General features: G+C 40.3%; 2 protein-coding genes across 2 annotated transcripts; one reads left to right on the top strand and one right to left on the bottom strand.

Moving 5' to 3' along the window:
* Positions 1-5180: 5180 nt before the first annotated feature.
* On the bottom strand, positions 5181-8297 carry LOC112168177 (putative methyltransferase DDB_G0268948). The gene is made up of 3 exons (XM_024305295.2): positions 8064-8297; positions 6973-7710; positions 5181-5276 (listed from the first exon to the last, which is right to left on the bottom strand). Exons 1-2 carry the CDS (start codon positions 8211-8213, stop codon positions 7069-7071), a joined length of 792 nt encoding a protein of 263 aa, XP_024161063.1. The 5' UTR covers positions 8214-8297; the 3' UTR covers positions 5181-5276; positions 6973-7068.
* A 7262-nt stretch (positions 8298-15559) lies between these two features.
* Positions 15560-16520, top strand: LOC112163929 (tyrosine-protein phosphatase non-receptor type 23-like). The gene is made up of 3 exons (XM_024300187.1): positions 15560-15685; positions 15810-15897; positions 16033-16520. The coding sequence occupies exons 1-3, from the start codon at positions 15560-15562 to the stop codon at positions 16518-16520; spliced, it is 702 nt and encodes a 233-aa protein (XP_024155955.1).
* The last annotated feature ends 244 nt before the right edge of the window (positions 16521-16764 follow it).

Below are 16764 nucleotides of genomic sequence, written 5' to 3' on the forward strand. Positions count from 1 at the left end.
TTTCCTTCCTCTTTAGGGTGAACATATGGACCAGAATGTCCAGAATTGTCCCTATCCTTAGGGTTTCGCTCCTTGCGTCCTCCATTGGGGACGCGACTATAGTTAGACTCCGGAATAGGCTTAGTTCCCACGGGTCTAGTATTATAGTTCTTCACAAGGATATTATCGTGCTTTTCAGCTACGTTCATGGCGCCAATGAGCTCATGAAACCTTGTGATACGTCCTGCATTTACATCAATCCGATAGTTCTTTGAAATCATCAGTGCAGAGACGGGGAAGGTAGAGAGAGTCTTCTCAATCAACATCGTATCAGTTATGGCTTGGCCACAATACTCCATCAGAGACTTGATACGAAGAGCTTCCGAGTTATAATCAAGCACAGACTTGAAATCACAAAAGCGGAGGCTATGCCATCGCACTTCTAAATCAAGAAGCAGGGAGTCACGAACGTTGCCAAATCGCTGCTCAAGTTCTACCCATAGCTTTCTTGGGTCTTCCTCATTGAGGTATTCATTTTGGAGCGCGTCATTCATGTGCCTTGTCATGAGAATTATGGCTTTAGCTTGTTTTGCTTCAAAAGCAGTAGCTTGCTCAATGGAGAGCACGTTCTGACTAGGCTCTTGGATGGTTTCCAGAAGTCCATCAGCCTTAAGATGTTGGCGCACATCTCGGACCCACCTATGGTATCCTGCGCCAGTTGTCTCGAGTGGAACAAAGTTCAACTTGTTCAGGTAACTCATCCTGAAAAACAACACAAGATTAGGGTTAGTTTCGGAGCGAAAAAGGCTACAACGAAAAACTATTAAATTTCTTAGCGTAGTCGCTTCCAAGAAAATCCGATTCCAAGAGGGGTTTTGGATTAGATCGAAACGACGATGTATATGGTCGATCGTTTTCTTCTCAACAAACTCTAAGTTTGGAGGACTCTACAAGCTCCAAGCTTGGAGTGAGCACGAACCCCCACAGTTCGGCTATTGGTCTCCCCTATGAAGAAGAAAGGGGGGTAGAAGAAGGGATGTTGGAAGTCCCCGAGAAAAGAAGAAGAAATTGAAAAAAAAACTTCAAAAACGGGAACTTTTAGAAAAATTACCTTAAAAGATGGCCGGAAAAGTGGTCGCCGGAAAGTACTGTAGCTGCCGGAGTTACTGTAGCTGACCGGAAAGTGGCCGGAAAAGTCGCCGGAAAAGGGTTGACTAATAGTTGACCGAGTTACTGACGTGGCAGGTCCAGTGCTGACGTGGCAGAGAGGCTTGGCGGCTTGCTGCACGTGGGCTCACCCTTTTGGGCTAGGGGCATGGGCTGCAGCAAGTGGGCTTGGGCTGGGGCCTCCTCCTCCTTTTTTTTTTTTTTTCTTCTTTCTGCCGGTTCAGGTTAGGAAGATTCTGGTGGCGGGTTCGGTGGAATTTTGGCCGGTTCTGGTGATGAAATTTCCGGTTCCGGGTTACTAGGGTGTAGACGCTGCAGGTGGTCGAGTATGGCTGCAGGAGGTGGTGAGCAAGGCTTTGAACCGGGCAGGGGATTTATGCTACTTCCGGTGGCCGGTTCGGATATTTTCCGGCCGGTTCTGTGGGCGGGGCCGCCGGTTCTGGACTCCTGGAGTTGAGATCTTCAAGGTGGGCGGCGGTGGTTTCTGTGATTTGAAGGCTACGAATTTAGGGCTTTAGGGTTAGGGCTTCGTGCTGATAACGTGTTGTAGAGAAACTGAATTTGAGAGGAATTTGCTGTGTATTCTCATTGATAATAGGGGCCTCGATCTTTATATAGAGGATTACAATGCATAGAATCTCAATCATACAAGGAAAGTAATTCTACATTGATTAGCATTCTAGATCCTTCTAATTAAATCCTATTACCACTAGGTCAAGTAACCTAGAGTTTGGGCTAAACACAAATTAGGTTTTCCTTGAACAAATGAATAATTTTTATTCAAAAAAAAAAACTAGGGGGCGGAGAAAGAGAGACTAACTGCTTATCAAAATATTCTCAAAAACTTTGGCAAACACAATCATGGATGAGAACAGTAGCATTAGTACCATGAAAGGAACCAGACAAACAGAGCAGCAGCTGGGTCCGTCTACATAAGATATCTCTGCTTTCTTATAATCGATTGATGGCCTCTACACTAGTTTGTGGAAATTAGGAACGAAACAACCATATTCGGTACAAACCAAATATCTCATATCCCATGGTCCAAGTCATCTCGTCAACTATGGAACTTCCACCATTTCCAATTTTCTTTTTTCTCCTCTTTCATTTCTCTGTGGACTTTGGTGTTGGTATCATGTATCGTCATCAACTCAAGACAATTTGACTTGCTAAAAGCCTAAAACATAGTACGTAGCAGTTGTTTCGGAAATAAAATCTACCAAGTTTTCTTCCTCGGATCTATCTTTTAGTAGTTGTTTGTGAGTAATCATCGATGCCAGTAAGCCCTCATCATTTGAACCTCAACCATCGTGCCTTCTTCACTTTGAGCCATGATCACTTGAATACAAGTTTAAGCTACATTATTTGATCATATGTAGCTCAACCATAAGCTACAATACACTTTCTTTCATAGGTTATGTTTCAGTGGAACAGGTACAGGTCGTGTGAAGTACAATTAAGTCGATCTTAATACGGTGAGGGTTATTTAGCGAGAAGAGTGCGTCTAGAAAGTTGGCATTTTTTCCATTGGGTAATACCCGCGGGTAATATACCCACCCAACAACCAAAATGGCTAATACCCATGATACCCATACCCAGTCTTTTTTTTTTTCGCAGGTATTTCCATACTCACCCATCGGGTAAATGGGTACCCAACTACCCATCTGTTTGCTTTAATTTTTTTTTTTTTTTTTTTTTTGCTGAGAAAAGCATCTCTAAGAACAGAAAAAAGAAAGGAAAAAAACACCTACTCTTACGCTGGGATTGTGGGAATACTGAAATCAATTCCTTCAATTATTCATCATATGTGATTGATCAGATGGCTCTCGCTACATCATCAATCCTACACTCCTCTTAAATCCTTGTCTCCGATTCTAGAGGGTATACCTTTCCGGTGGCCACCAAGTTCGTGAAGAAGATGCGCGCGTAGGACTCAGCCACCACTCCCGCCGCGCCGAGAGCCACCGGCGCATTCTCTATGACGTTGATGGTGTCGAAGCCATAGACGACGAAGATCGGGAGCTCAATTTGAAACCAAAGGAGGAAGAAAGAGAGTTGTCCATCAACAACGAAGATCTGGAGCTCTATTCGAAATTAAAGGAGGAAGGAATGAAGATCTGGGAGAAAATGAAGATCTGGGATTTAGAGAGACGTGAAAAAATTTCTTTCTTTTTCTTTTTTTTCCTTTTTCATCTTTTTTTTAATCATAAACTTAATTTTGATTGAAAATTGTAAAAAAAAAAAAGGATTAATTTCAGTTTACCCCCCTGAAGTTTGGGGGTGTCATCATTTCACCCCATCTACTTTCAATTTTGACTTTTTACCCCCTAAACTTTCCAATTTCAATCAGCCGTGTCCAATTTCTACTATTACGTCCAAATTGGATGTTAAGTTTGACTTTTGAGGGCTAAAATGGTCATTTCAACATAAATTTTTTTTTTTTTTTTGTTTCTTCATTTTTTTTTTTTTAATTTTGTCTTCAACCTATACACCACAAGTTATAATAGGTTTATAAAAACAAAAAAAATACTCTAGGTAGTTGAAAACCTCTCGCTGGTCTACGATATTTGTGACATATCTCCGATAAAGTGAAGAATTTAGGATATATCTTCAATAAAGTGAAGAAATATCTGTAAAAAATAATTTTACACTTTATCTGTAAATAAATATCTGTAAAAAATAATTTTACACAGATATTTCTTCCCTTTATTAAGGATATACAGATATTTACAGATAAAGTGTAAAATCATTTTTTACAGATATTTCTTCACTTTATTGGTGATATATCCTAAAATTCTTCAATTTATTGGAGATATATCACAAATATCGTAGACCAAAAATGATTTTACACAGATATTTTTTCACTTTATTGGAGATATACAGATATTTATTTACAGATAAAGTGTAAAATTATTTTTTACAAATATTTCTTCACTTTATTGGGGATATATCCTAAAATTCTTCACTTTATCAGAGATATATTACAAATATTGTAGACCAGCGAGCGGCTTTCAACCACCTAGAGTATTTTTTTTTTTTTTTATAAACCTATTATAACTTGTGGTGTATAGGTTGAAGACAAAATAAAAAAAATATTTAAAAAAACTAAAAAACAGAAAGAAAAAAAAATATTTTTTATTTTTTTATGTTGAAATGACAATTTTAGCCCTCAAAAGTCAAACTTAACGTCCAATTTGGATGGAATAGTAAAAATTGGACACGGCTGATTGAAATTGAAAAGTTTATGGGGTAAAACGTCAAAATTGAAAGTAGAGGGGGTGAAATGATGACACCCCAAACCTCAAGGAGGTAAACTGAAATTAATCCAAAAAACAAGTTTTGATAAAAAATAATAATAATAATTATAAAAAACAAAACAGTTTAATAAGTTATATGGATATGAGTACCCACGGGTATCCAACACTCATTACCCATTTACCCATGGAAAATTTACCGCTAAAAATACCCAAATTTTTTTACTCAAATAAAACGGATACCCATCGATGCACATAGACCCGTGAATTTTTATGTCATCCCTAGTCAAGAAGTAAACCATGCCTGACCATCTTCGCTCCTACAATGTCTAAATGCAAGTGTTAATTTTGACATAGTGGGATTGGTTGCACTCTCAAAAGTTGGAGCTCTTGGCAAGAGGGTTTTCCAGCGATTCTTGATCCGACCCATGGTTTGGTTGGAGAGAGTAGCTCTCGACCAATGACATGGCGTGGTCAGGGAGAATTTCAAGTGACCGGTTTGGTCTTTTTTCTATTTACGACATTGTTAATGACTTAATGACTTAATGTCTTGGAATGACTTTCTGCACTCCGACTAATACGTTACATTTCAGCCTAAAGGTATGAATATTATAACTTAGTTAAATTGCTAAGTGAATATTCATATATTCACACAGCTTCACTGAGGTACCACCAGGAAAATACATATACCGGAGCCCAAACCCCACAATAGAACAATGATATGCCCATATTCAGCCTAAAGCCCTAAACAGGAAAACAAAATCCGAGCAAAATTAAGTTTCATTATAGAGTTTACCGCGCACTTTTTTTAAGTACCTGAAAACAAAAGTAAGCAAAAATAACCTCGACCAACCTACAGTAGCATGATTCAAACAAGGGTTTTTTGCACCAACAGTGTCTGGAGACTTGGATGACTGACAATATGATACCCGAACTTACAAAGTTATCAAAGTGATACCCAGACTCAATTTTTCGTATCTCCATCGTACCTACGTTAAATTGCCGTCACAGCATCGTCAATCTCGATCACGTGTGACGCACATGAGTCGCGAAATGAGGGCAAAATAGACTTTTCCACTATATCAAACTCTAAATAAATAAATTCAAATTTTTGAATAAATTATTATATTGAAAATTTATTTTATTACTTTGTTTTACTAACCAACAATCTCAATCGGTGGAGAGGGAGGTCACAGGACATTGAGGCTTGTGTTATTGTGAATATAATTGAGGCCCTGGGCGAGGTCGGCGGTGACCTGCATTCTTGAATCCCACGTCGATAGCAAGGTGAAATTGGGGTTGTTCTTGTGTCTCAGACACGCGGCGAGGCTGGCGCAGTTGCTTACGAATTCGTAGACCAAGAAGACGTTGTCGCCGGAGACGGAGGCACCGAAGATCTTGACGATGGAGGTGTGGTGGCTGCGGCAAAGCATGGAGAGCCGGTTCTTGAGTTCTTGGGTTTCGAGCCTGTGGCGGAACTTGCTCTGGAAGACGATGGCGTCTCTGCCGCAGAGGGTGCAGCGCCAGGAGGGGGTGAAGGAGGAGGAGCTAAAGCGCTTGGCGAGGAAGTTGTTAGTGGCGGCGCAGATTTCGGAGAGGTCGTAGAGGTTAGGATTTTCGGGGAGGGAGAGGTGGAAGCTGGTGAGGGAGGTTTGGCAAGAGGTGGAGGCGATGGAGGAGAGCTTCTAGCTTGTGTTTGAGCTAGAGGTGGAGGGCTTAGAGGAGGAGGAGGTGAAGGTGGGTCGGGTTTGGGTCCGGGTCCGGGCGGATTCGGACAATTGGGTTGTGGGTCGAGGGGAGGAGGTGGGCTAGGCGGTGTCGACGGCCATTTTGGACTTGCAGATATGGGTGGCTGGTGGCACTAACAGTATATGGCTGGGTGGTTTTATTGGGTGGAGATTGTTGAAGAGGCGCATTTAATGTTTTCGTTTTCTTGTTGGTGTTGCGGCGGGCTGGAAGAGGTGAGGCTGGGATCGAGTGATCCCGCCATCACCAATCTCTCTTCTCTCGAAAGCTCAAATGGGTTTGCTGGGTTTGAGAAGATGAATATGAATGGGTTCAAGAACATGAACAAATGTTGGGATTTCTTAGTTTTTTTTTTCTTTTTTTTGCTTTTTTGTTGGGTTTAAAAAGAAGAACATGAAGAATTTCTATGTTCAAATACTTATCTTGATTGCTATCACTGAGATGGGACTGGTGGTGGATTTGAATGGGAAAGCAAATTGCAAGAGGTTGAATTTGATGGAAGAACAATGATAGGTGACTCCAATCTGTTTCAAGGAAGAGGATAATGAATAACAGAGAGAAAATTTAACGAATTGAATGTTGTCCCAAAAAAAAAAAAAGGAATTGAGGGCAAATCAGTCTTTTTAGCCTCATTTAACCAGTCACATGCATTGCACGTGGTCAAATTAACGGAAATATGACGGAAAATGACCGCAGGTATGACGAAGATACGAAAAATTGAGTCTGGGTATCACTTTGATAACTTTATAAGTTCGGGTATCATATTGTCAGTCACCCAAGTCTCCAGACACTGTTGGTGCAAAAAACCCTTCAAACAATTAAAGTATTAAACTGACAAATCCGCATATCGACTGCAATTGGTGTGTTCAATTCACACTACCCAACATTAGAACAGAACACATACTCCATCAACAACACTAATTCAATTCCCGACTCTTCCGACTCTTAAATAGACAGGATAGTTCACAGCCTTCTGTTCATCTCCACCACCAGCATTCCAAGCTTGCTTAAATTCCTCCATCACATCGTCACTCAGAAGCTCAACACCCTTGTCCTTAGCCGTCTGATATGCTGACCACGACCTTATGTACGTGAAAAAATCATCCAAATCCATCAATCTCTCCGTCACAAACTCAAACGGTCCTGTACTGCCTTCTCCCCTAACCGGCTCAAACGGAAAATCAATGGTGCTGTACCTATCGTCCACTAATTTACGCGCCCGATCCCAGTAGGGTTCGACATCAATGGAATAGAACCGATCGAAGACGGTGTCTACATTGTTGTTAACTCTAGGCAGAGTGTAGCACCATGCAGCAATGACCCCATGGGGTTTCTTCAGCACCCATTTCACTTGCTCGTAGAAACTTGGGAGGTCAAACCAATGCAGGGCTTGTGCAATGGTCACTAAATCAACACTAGATTTTGAGGCCAATTTTCGTTCAATTTCAGGTATGGTCAGGACCGGAGGAGTGTGCTCATAGCGAACATTGGGGAGTTTTGGAGCGCATTCAAGTTGCTTTTGGCTTGTGTCTGTTGCCACCACATTATAGAAGATCTCAGCTAGCTGAAATGAATCAAAAAATTAAAGCCTATATCAAGAAAAAAGAGATACAAAAAAGTGTTCAACCGTTCAAGTCCAGTCTCACAATCTTTGTTTGAGTGTATATATAATATATGTATGGAACAGACGATTATCTATTATTTTAAAAAGGAATAAGTCAATGAGTGACCAAATTGCTGCAACAATAACAAAGAAATCTAAGCAAGACTATACGAAAATATAGAGGACTATGCAACTTACTTCCCTATCGTTATGCAATTTGGACAGCAAATTGCCCATCCAGGGAAAGAGGATCATTACTTTCCGGAACCAATAGATTAAGGTTTGAAATTTGGGATGTGAGATGAGAAACTTACGGATCGAGCAGCCTGGCCACTACCGGTGCCGACGTCCCATGCAAGGTCGTGGGCGGCAGCCTTGGAAGCAATGAACTGAAGCAGCTTTTCTGAGTAACCTGGCCGAGCCACAGCGTACTGCTTTGATTGTTTGATGAACAGATCCGCCATATCTCAACTCTCAAAGTTTGGTATCAGTTGATTTAAGAAATTGGAGGTAATATGAGACGTGAAGGTCACCACCCACCGCGTATGTGTACACGACTGTCTCCATAGATGGGCAGATTGTTAAGAACTTTGAACACAAGAAGAATGTGAGCAAGAACACAACACAACTGGACTTGAATCACTTATCATTGACAATCAACTTCGGCTATTTAACAGCCATTACAAAACAGAAAATGAGAAAAACTTGCAGCCCACGTAGATAGATACCAACGTGATAATCTAACTGAGAAGAATTCAAACACTAACAGCACTACTCTAGAGAATAGGACTATCCTAGAGAATAGGCAACTTATTAACAGAAAAACAAAACTCCTAAGTTTAAGGACTTCCAACTCTATCATACCCTCCCTTAAACTAAGCTGCATAACTTAGTTTACTTTTGGTGACTCACACACTCCCAAGAGACCTCGAAGCTTTTGAAACTGCTCCAGCTTTAATGGCTTCGTCAGAACATCAGCAATTTGCTCCTGTGAACCACAATGAACTAGCTGCACCACTCCTTCCTTGGACAAATCTCTTAAGAAATGAAAACGTACTCCAATATGCTTGCTTCTTCCATGCATCACTGGATTTTTGGACAATTTGATTGTTGAGCTATTGTCACAGAAAACAGTTGTACACTTATCACCTTCACAGCCAAGCATTTTAAGTACCCTTTTCATCCATATTGCTTGACAAGCACACGCTGCAGCAGCCACAAACTCAGCCTCTGTTGTAGATAAAGTTACAATCGGTTGCTTCCTAGATGACCAAGCCACCGCCCCCGAGCTCATCATGAATGCATACCCCGAAGTGCTCTTCCTGTCCTCCAAACACCCCGCATAATCACTATCGGTGTACGCTGTCAAAACACCACTTGCCTCCTTCTTATACAGAATACCAAAGCCAACGGTCCCTTTCACATATCTTAATACCCTTTTTGCAGCCATAAGATGAAGTTCAGTAGGTTGAGACATGTATCTAGCAATCAAACTTACTGCATACATCAAGTCTGGACGAGTAGAAGTTAAGTACATTAGACTCCCAACAAGCTGCTTATAGAACGTCCCATCTACCTCAATCCCGCTCTCATCTTTCGAAATCTTGAACCCTGGAACTATAGGATTCAGTACTGCATTGCTCTTTTCCATCCCAAACCTCCTAAGCACATCCATTGCATACTTCTTTTGGCTGATAAAGATCCCATCCTGCAATTGTTGCACTTCTAATCCGAGAAAGTATCTCATTTTCCCTAAGTCTGACATGTCAAACTCTTTCATCATTGAATCCTTGAACTCCCTCATCATTGCATCATCATTCCCAGTGTAAATTAAATCATCAACATACAAACTTACGATCAACAGTTTACCTCGATTGTTTGTCTTGACAAAAAGTGTCTGCTCACTAGGACATTTCTCAAATCCCTCCCTTAAGAAATAGGCCTCAATGCGACTAAACCAAGCTCGAGGGGCTTGTTTTAGTCCATATAAGGCTTTTCTTAGCTTATAAACTTTGTTGAGCTCCTCCTTCTTCTCAAAACCTTTCGGCTGCTCGACATACACATCCTCCATCAATTCACCATGCAAGAATGCTGATTTGACATCAAGTTGATACACCTTCCAACTCTTGTGAGCAGCGAGAGCAAGAATGATTCTCACTGTGTCCATCCGAGCCACTGGTGCAAAGACTTCAGAATAATCGATCCCATACTCTTGCACATAACCTTTGGCAACCAACCGAGCTTTAAGCTTCTCTACCTCACCATGTTCATTCAGCTTTGTTTTGTAGACCCATTTGACTCCAATCTTCTTCGCTCCTTCAGGTAAATCAGTGAGAACCCATGTTTCATTCTTCTCAATGGATTTGATCTCGGTCTCCATTGCTCTCCTCCAATCTTCACTTCCCATGGCCTCTTCAAAACTCACAGGATCTGCATTTGTAAATAAAGCAAAGTTTAACAGATTCACATCAGCTTCACCTTCTGAAAGTCCTTCTCCACTCACGTAGTCATCCATCCAAATCGGTAGCCTCCTATTTCGTGCTTCTTCTGAACTCGAGCTTGAGGGAGATACCACTGCATCTTCATCATCAACTACCACATCTTCACCAACTACTGCATCTTCATCTTCATTGTCACTCAAGTTCTCAATCACCTCATCCTCACTTTCTCCCCATTCTAAGTCAACTAGTACCTGCTGTTCATAACTCTTGTCCCAATCCCACTTTCTCTTTTCTTCAAAAACAACGTCTCTGCTAGTCATTATCTTCTTTGTCAAGGGATCATATATCCTGTAACCTTTCGACTCATCACTTATCCCCAAAAAAACACCGTTGATACTCTTATTCTCCAATTTTGTTCTCTTCACATCAGGTACATGCACATGACACACGCATCCGAAAACTCTCAGATGTTCAACTGACGGCTTCACACCACTCCAAACCTCTTCTGGTGTTGTATCTTTCAAAGCCACAGTGGGACACCGATTTAGCACATAGACAGTCCACTTTACTGCTTCAGGCCAGAAAGGCTTTGGAATCCCCTTCTCAAATAGCATGCATCTCACCGAATTCATCACCGTACGGTTCTTTCTTTCTGCAACTCCGTTCTGCTGAGGAGTGTATGCAGTTGTTAGTTGCCTTCTAATTCCATTTTCTTTGCAAAAACTGTTGAACTCGGCTGATGTAAACTCTCCTCCTCGGTCTGTTCGTAGACATTTGATGGCAAGACTAGTTTCTTTCTCAACAAGTATCTTAAAAAACTTGAAAACAGCAAATGTCTCTGACTTCTCATTTAGAAAATAAGACCAAGCTTTTCGACTATAATCATCAATCAGGCACAACACATACTTCTTTCCACTATTCGAAATTGGAGAAATTGGACCACATAAGTCAGCATGAATGAGTTCTAACCTTTGAGTTGCTCTCCAGGTGCTCCTTTTTGGAATAGGTTCACGATGTTGCTTGCCTTTCAAGCAGTCAACACACACAACATCTGAGGCTGGAAGCTGAGGTAACCCATGAACCATTTTCTTTCGTTGCAAAGTTTGTAATCCTGTGTTACTGATGTGACCGAGTCTGCAATGCCAGAGGTGAGTGAGGTCCTGTGTTGTAGTGTTGAAGCAGATTTCTTGGTTTGAGTCGGACAAAGTTGGCTCAATCCTTGCTACCAAAACAAACATCCGATTGGCTGTCATCTCGGATTGAATGATAAGGCCTTTCTGTGGGTGATATATCTTGCACTTCCCGTAGTGAATGAGAATTGCAAGACCTCTCTCCTGTAGTTGTCCTATGCTTAAGAGATTGTTCTTCAATTCCGGTACATAAAATACATCACCAATAACACAATTAACTCCATTTACCTCCAACTTGACATTCCCTTTCCCTGAAACCTTCATTCTTGTGTTGTTGCCTAATCTCACAGTATGTTGAAAGGATTCATTTAGCTCAGCGAATAGTACCTTGTTACCACACATGTGGTTGCTGCACCCCGAGTCCAAGAACCAAATTTCTTCTCTGCTTGCTCCAATATTTTCAACATAGGCCATCAACAACATCTCTTCTTGCTCGTCTAGTTCGGCATAGTTTGCTTGTTTATCCCAGGTGGGACATTCATACTGAAAGTGACCGAGTTTGTGACAGCGGTAACACTCCACAGTAGCCTTGCTAAATCCTCGCTGCCCTCTTCCTCCACCTCTTCCTCTACCTCTGAAACTGCCTCTCCCTCGACCTCCTTTGTTTCTCTCATCGATAGTCACCTTTAGAGCATGCTCCTCTCCACTACTTCCACTGCCATTTCTGTTGAACTTTTGCTCATGCACAACCAATGAACTTTGTAATTCATCGATTGTGAGTGAGTCGATATCCTTGGACTCTTCAATTGAAACTACCACGTAATTGTATTTCTCAGTGAGAGTCCTGAGAATCTTTTCCACAACAGTGACATCCTTCATATCCTCTCCATTGCTTCTCATCTTGTTTGACAGATTCATAACTCGAGCAAAATACTCAGTGATGGTCTCACCCACCTTCATCTCCATGATCTCCCAATCTCTTCTCAATGACTGAAGGGCTGCGCGCTTCACTCTAGCGTTGCCTGCATACTTCTTTTTCATTGATTCCCATATATCCTTCGAGGTGCGTTTCTCCAGAATCTGCTCCAGAATTGTCCTGTCAATGGCTTGAAACAGGTAATTCTTTATTTTCTGGTCTTTCTGCTCCACCTCTTCCAATTGTCTTTGCTGTGCCTCTGTCAGCTCTGCTCTTGCCTGTGGCTCAACATAACCCGTCTGAACCAGCTTCCAAAATCCCTTAGACCTCAGTAGATTTTCCATGAGCATTGCCCAATGGTCATAGTGCCCACTGAAGCGTGGTATGGCAGGCTGCGTGAAATCTTTCTCTTCACTCATCTCTCTTATTTTTCAAGTCACTCAAGAAGACTACAACTCTCCTTTCTCAGGCCCCAGTGGAAGGGGGCTCTGATACCAGAATGTTAAGAACTTTGAACACAAGAAGAATGTGAGCAAGAACACAACACAACTGGACTTGAATCACTTATCATTGACAATCAACTTCGGCTATTTAACAGCCATTACAAAACAGAAAATGAGAAAAACTTGCAGCCCACGTAGATAGATACCAACGTGATAATCTAACTGAGAAGAATTCAAACACTAACAGCACTACTCTAGAGAATAGGACTATCCTAGAGAATAGGCAACTTATTAACAGAAAAACAAAACTCCTAAGTTTAAGGACTTCCAACTCTATCACAGATGGCAAAGTATTACTCGTCACTGGGCTTTTTTAGCCCTGAGTGTTAAATGGGTAGGGTATGTGAAGCCCAGGCCCTTTCATAGGGAATAAGAAACCTCATAACAGTGCGATACTGAGATGAACATGTTATACATTTATTTTGATACGAAAATGTCGTACATTTACCAAAGTAGTGAAAGAAAAAGAGTGGCTTTAGATCTCGATGCCTGTAACTACGTGCAAGTTGACTCATGCATGCCCTGTATTTAACTCAGAATCATCCACGATATCGATGGTGCTATGAAGAAGAGATTGATCAAACATTTCTTATTACAATGTGATAAGGAAGCCACCTATTACGATACCATGTAAATTACAAAACGTTACGGTCCAAGGAAAAAAAGAAGAACGTGATGTAAGACCGAGAAATTGGAGGAAGAAATATACTATCGGAACACAACTCATTGACATATACGCTTCAGATTGATTTCCATGGTACCAGGTTCTGAACAATCTATTTATTATGCTAGGGTGCACTAACTCATCATAATCATTGTAACTCTTTTAACTACTTGAAAGAATTAATGCTTCCTTCTAACATGTATCAGATCACGCGATCGACTTACTTTGAGATCTCGTTACGAATTAGATCCTACAACAAGTATTCCTTCCAATAGTTAAAAACTCTGCCAAGTGCAGGCTTATAGTACCTGCTTGACACTTCACCATAAAATTATTTCTCCGACCCAAAACCCTTCCCAGAATGTTACGTTCCCCTGAATCAGTCATGTTTTGTCCATGAAAAGTATTAAAGTTTCTATAATACTTCATCGATGGGCTCTTGAACAGAAATGTTGAATAGATACACAAAGTGACAGTGGCTAAACAGACCCCCAAAACTAAATCTAGCATCATTTTTCTCCATCTCAAACAAGACAACAGCACAACTTTTGTCTACGAACTGAAATATACATAACTTCAAGTGTCTTTACCCCTTATGACGAGTGCTATCTATACTATATGTTCCAGAAGAAAGCTTCAGCGTTCCTTTATTTTCCACAATCAAAATTAAACTAAAGAAGCTTAACAATGTTCATATAAGCTTAGCAATACACGCAGGGACGTAACCATGTACAAGCCTACTGGAGCCAGTGGCGTAGTTAGAAATTTCATCTAGGAGGGTCAAAATATAATCAAGCTATTACATTGAAGAAAAAAAAAATCGTTTACTAACACAATTGGTCATGTAATGAAATCTTTACATAATTACCTTATACCTTGATAAATTACATGACGAATGATACTAATTTGTTTGACAATTAGATTGATTTATTGGAGAATATTAATTGTGATTCCATTTGCATTAATAGAAATTGAAAGAGGAAAGCATCAAATAGTAAAAAAGGAAAATAATTAATGTATTTAATTAGGTCAAAGATGAAACTGATTAGCCGAAAAAGCATACTTTTCATTTCTTAGGAGGGTCATTAAAGTATATAATATCTATCTATATGGAATGGTTGACCAATCAAGAGTTAGAATGAAAATTTGAGAAGGGTCAGTTGACCCTTCTGGCCCTATACTCCCTACACCCATGACTGGAGCTGCAACCCAATCCAAATTTGTCCCAAAAACTTTTATGTACATGAATGTATCATACTTACATAAATTTCTCACAGACCAGTTGGTTAAAGCTTTGGTTTCTCACATATATATATCAGTTCACTGGCTCAAACGCCAATAGAAAAGGTTTTTTTTTTTTTTTCCTTTTCTTTCTTTCTTCTTTTACTAATTTTTATTTTCTTTTTCTTTTTCTTTTCTAGGTCTATTCTTTTTTATTAATTATACATCAAAGTATTTCTATCTTTATCTATTCTTTTTCATGATGGAATTGATAAAAAATAATAATAATAATAATAATAACTTATTGTTTTAGGTTTTAGCCCACCCAAACTTGACATCCTGAATCCGTCTCTAAATATATGTTTACCACGTACAAATATAATGGAGCAAGAGACACGATATATCGTAACTGGGTTGACTGAAGAAGAAGTTATACTCATGGTCTGCGTTCAGCTGTGAAAACGAACTTTCGGAAATTGTTCATCATCTACTGAGTTCCCTGGTTTCGGAAGCTAACAAGAAAGTCAAGATTCAGCAAGGTTATTAAAATTATTCAAAATTGTCTAGTTCTAGTTTCGATCAACAGGGATATAGGAGTCACTGGGCCCGAGATCTCGAGTTAGATACCATATTGATTAATCAAAGCATATATACATGCAAATCAGGCAATCTATAATTAACTTGAAAATCAAGATGAAGCAAGTATATATGTTCAAAATCTGGCAAAAAAAATATTCTTGAAAATCTTAACTAAGCAGATCCTTGTTCAACAAGAATAAGCAAGTATATGGTGGTTCAAAACTGGCAAAAAATCTATGCATGGAAATCTTGAACCGGCATCAACTTCTTTATATACCCCAAACCCCTTTGCTATCTCTCTCACAGACTCGAATTCTGTACTGCAATCTTTAGACTGAATTCGATCAGTTGTGACTATGTTCAAATTAAGAAACAAGAGGAGGCCTCAGCCTCAGCCTCAGCCTCAGCCTCAGCCTCAGCCTCAGCCCCAGCCCCCCCAGCCTCAGCCACAGCCACAGCCACAGCCTCAGCCTCAGCCTCAGGTACCTTATTGTTATGTTGTTAAACTAATTATATGCTGTACGTTTAATTCTCTTCCCGTAGCTCTTAAGCCCTGTTTCAGTTGTTTTAACTGGCAAATAATTAATTTGCTGTTTACACGTGCAGATGTGCCTACTCCAATTCAACTACTGTCAATGTAAAGGCTGTGACAAGAACTTCGCAGAATTTCAGAAACTTGTTGAAAAGAAATACGGTACGTTCCGCCATCTACCATGCATTGATCTTGATATTGTTAAGTTTGATTATCCGCCCATCTAACATGCATATTGTTCTTGTTTTCTCTCTTCAACTAATTAATTTGTTTGAAATTTGAATGACGTCTGCGTAGGTGTCCAAAAACCGAGTTTGGATAAACAGCAAGGGATAGTGACTGTGATCGGGACTGGAGCTGCCACTCCAAAGAAGCTTGAGGAGCTTCTTCAAAAAACCATAAAGAAAAAATATGTCCGGATTTTGCCAACTCCAAAGAAGGAAACTAGTGAAGCAGAAAAAGGGGGCAAGGAGAGTAATCACCCACCACCACCACCACAACAACAACAACATCCTGATGCAAATAACATGGGAGGAACAAGTGGAAATATGCAACATGTTGGAGAGTCGAGCCGGATGGGCCAAATGGGTCAGTATCCCATGGGTCACCCAGGAGCCCCGCATGGTCAAATGGACCAAACAAGAGCCCAATATGGCCAGATGGAGCAGAGGTATCAATATTCAATGGATGGTAATCAAGAATCATCATTCCGGACCAAAAACCATCAAGAATCATCATGGAACGTTTTCAATGATGAGAATGCCAATAGTTGCACCATCATGTGAAAGTGGCGGAATTAATTTTCTAGGTTTTGGTTTTATTTGTCTTGCGTTCTTTGGTAGCACATTGGGTTAACCATATTACCTCTTCTTTTTCTCTTTTTAAAAACAAAAGTCATATTCGACGAGCCTTTGATGATCTTTTTTAGTTGTGTTGGTCTTTTCTTGGTTAAATTTGTTACAAGGAGACATCTTATTGAGCAATATATGTTATTGGGACAAATATCATTCAACAATTTTATGAAATCAG

This window comes from Rosa chinensis, chromosome 5 (genome assembly GCF_002994745.2).
Source record: "Rosa chinensis cultivar Old Blush chromosome 5, RchiOBHm-V2, whole genome shotgun sequence".
In the NCBI taxonomy this organism is placed as follows: domain Eukaryota; kingdom Viridiplantae; phylum Streptophyta; class Magnoliopsida; order Rosales; family Rosaceae; genus Rosa; species Rosa chinensis.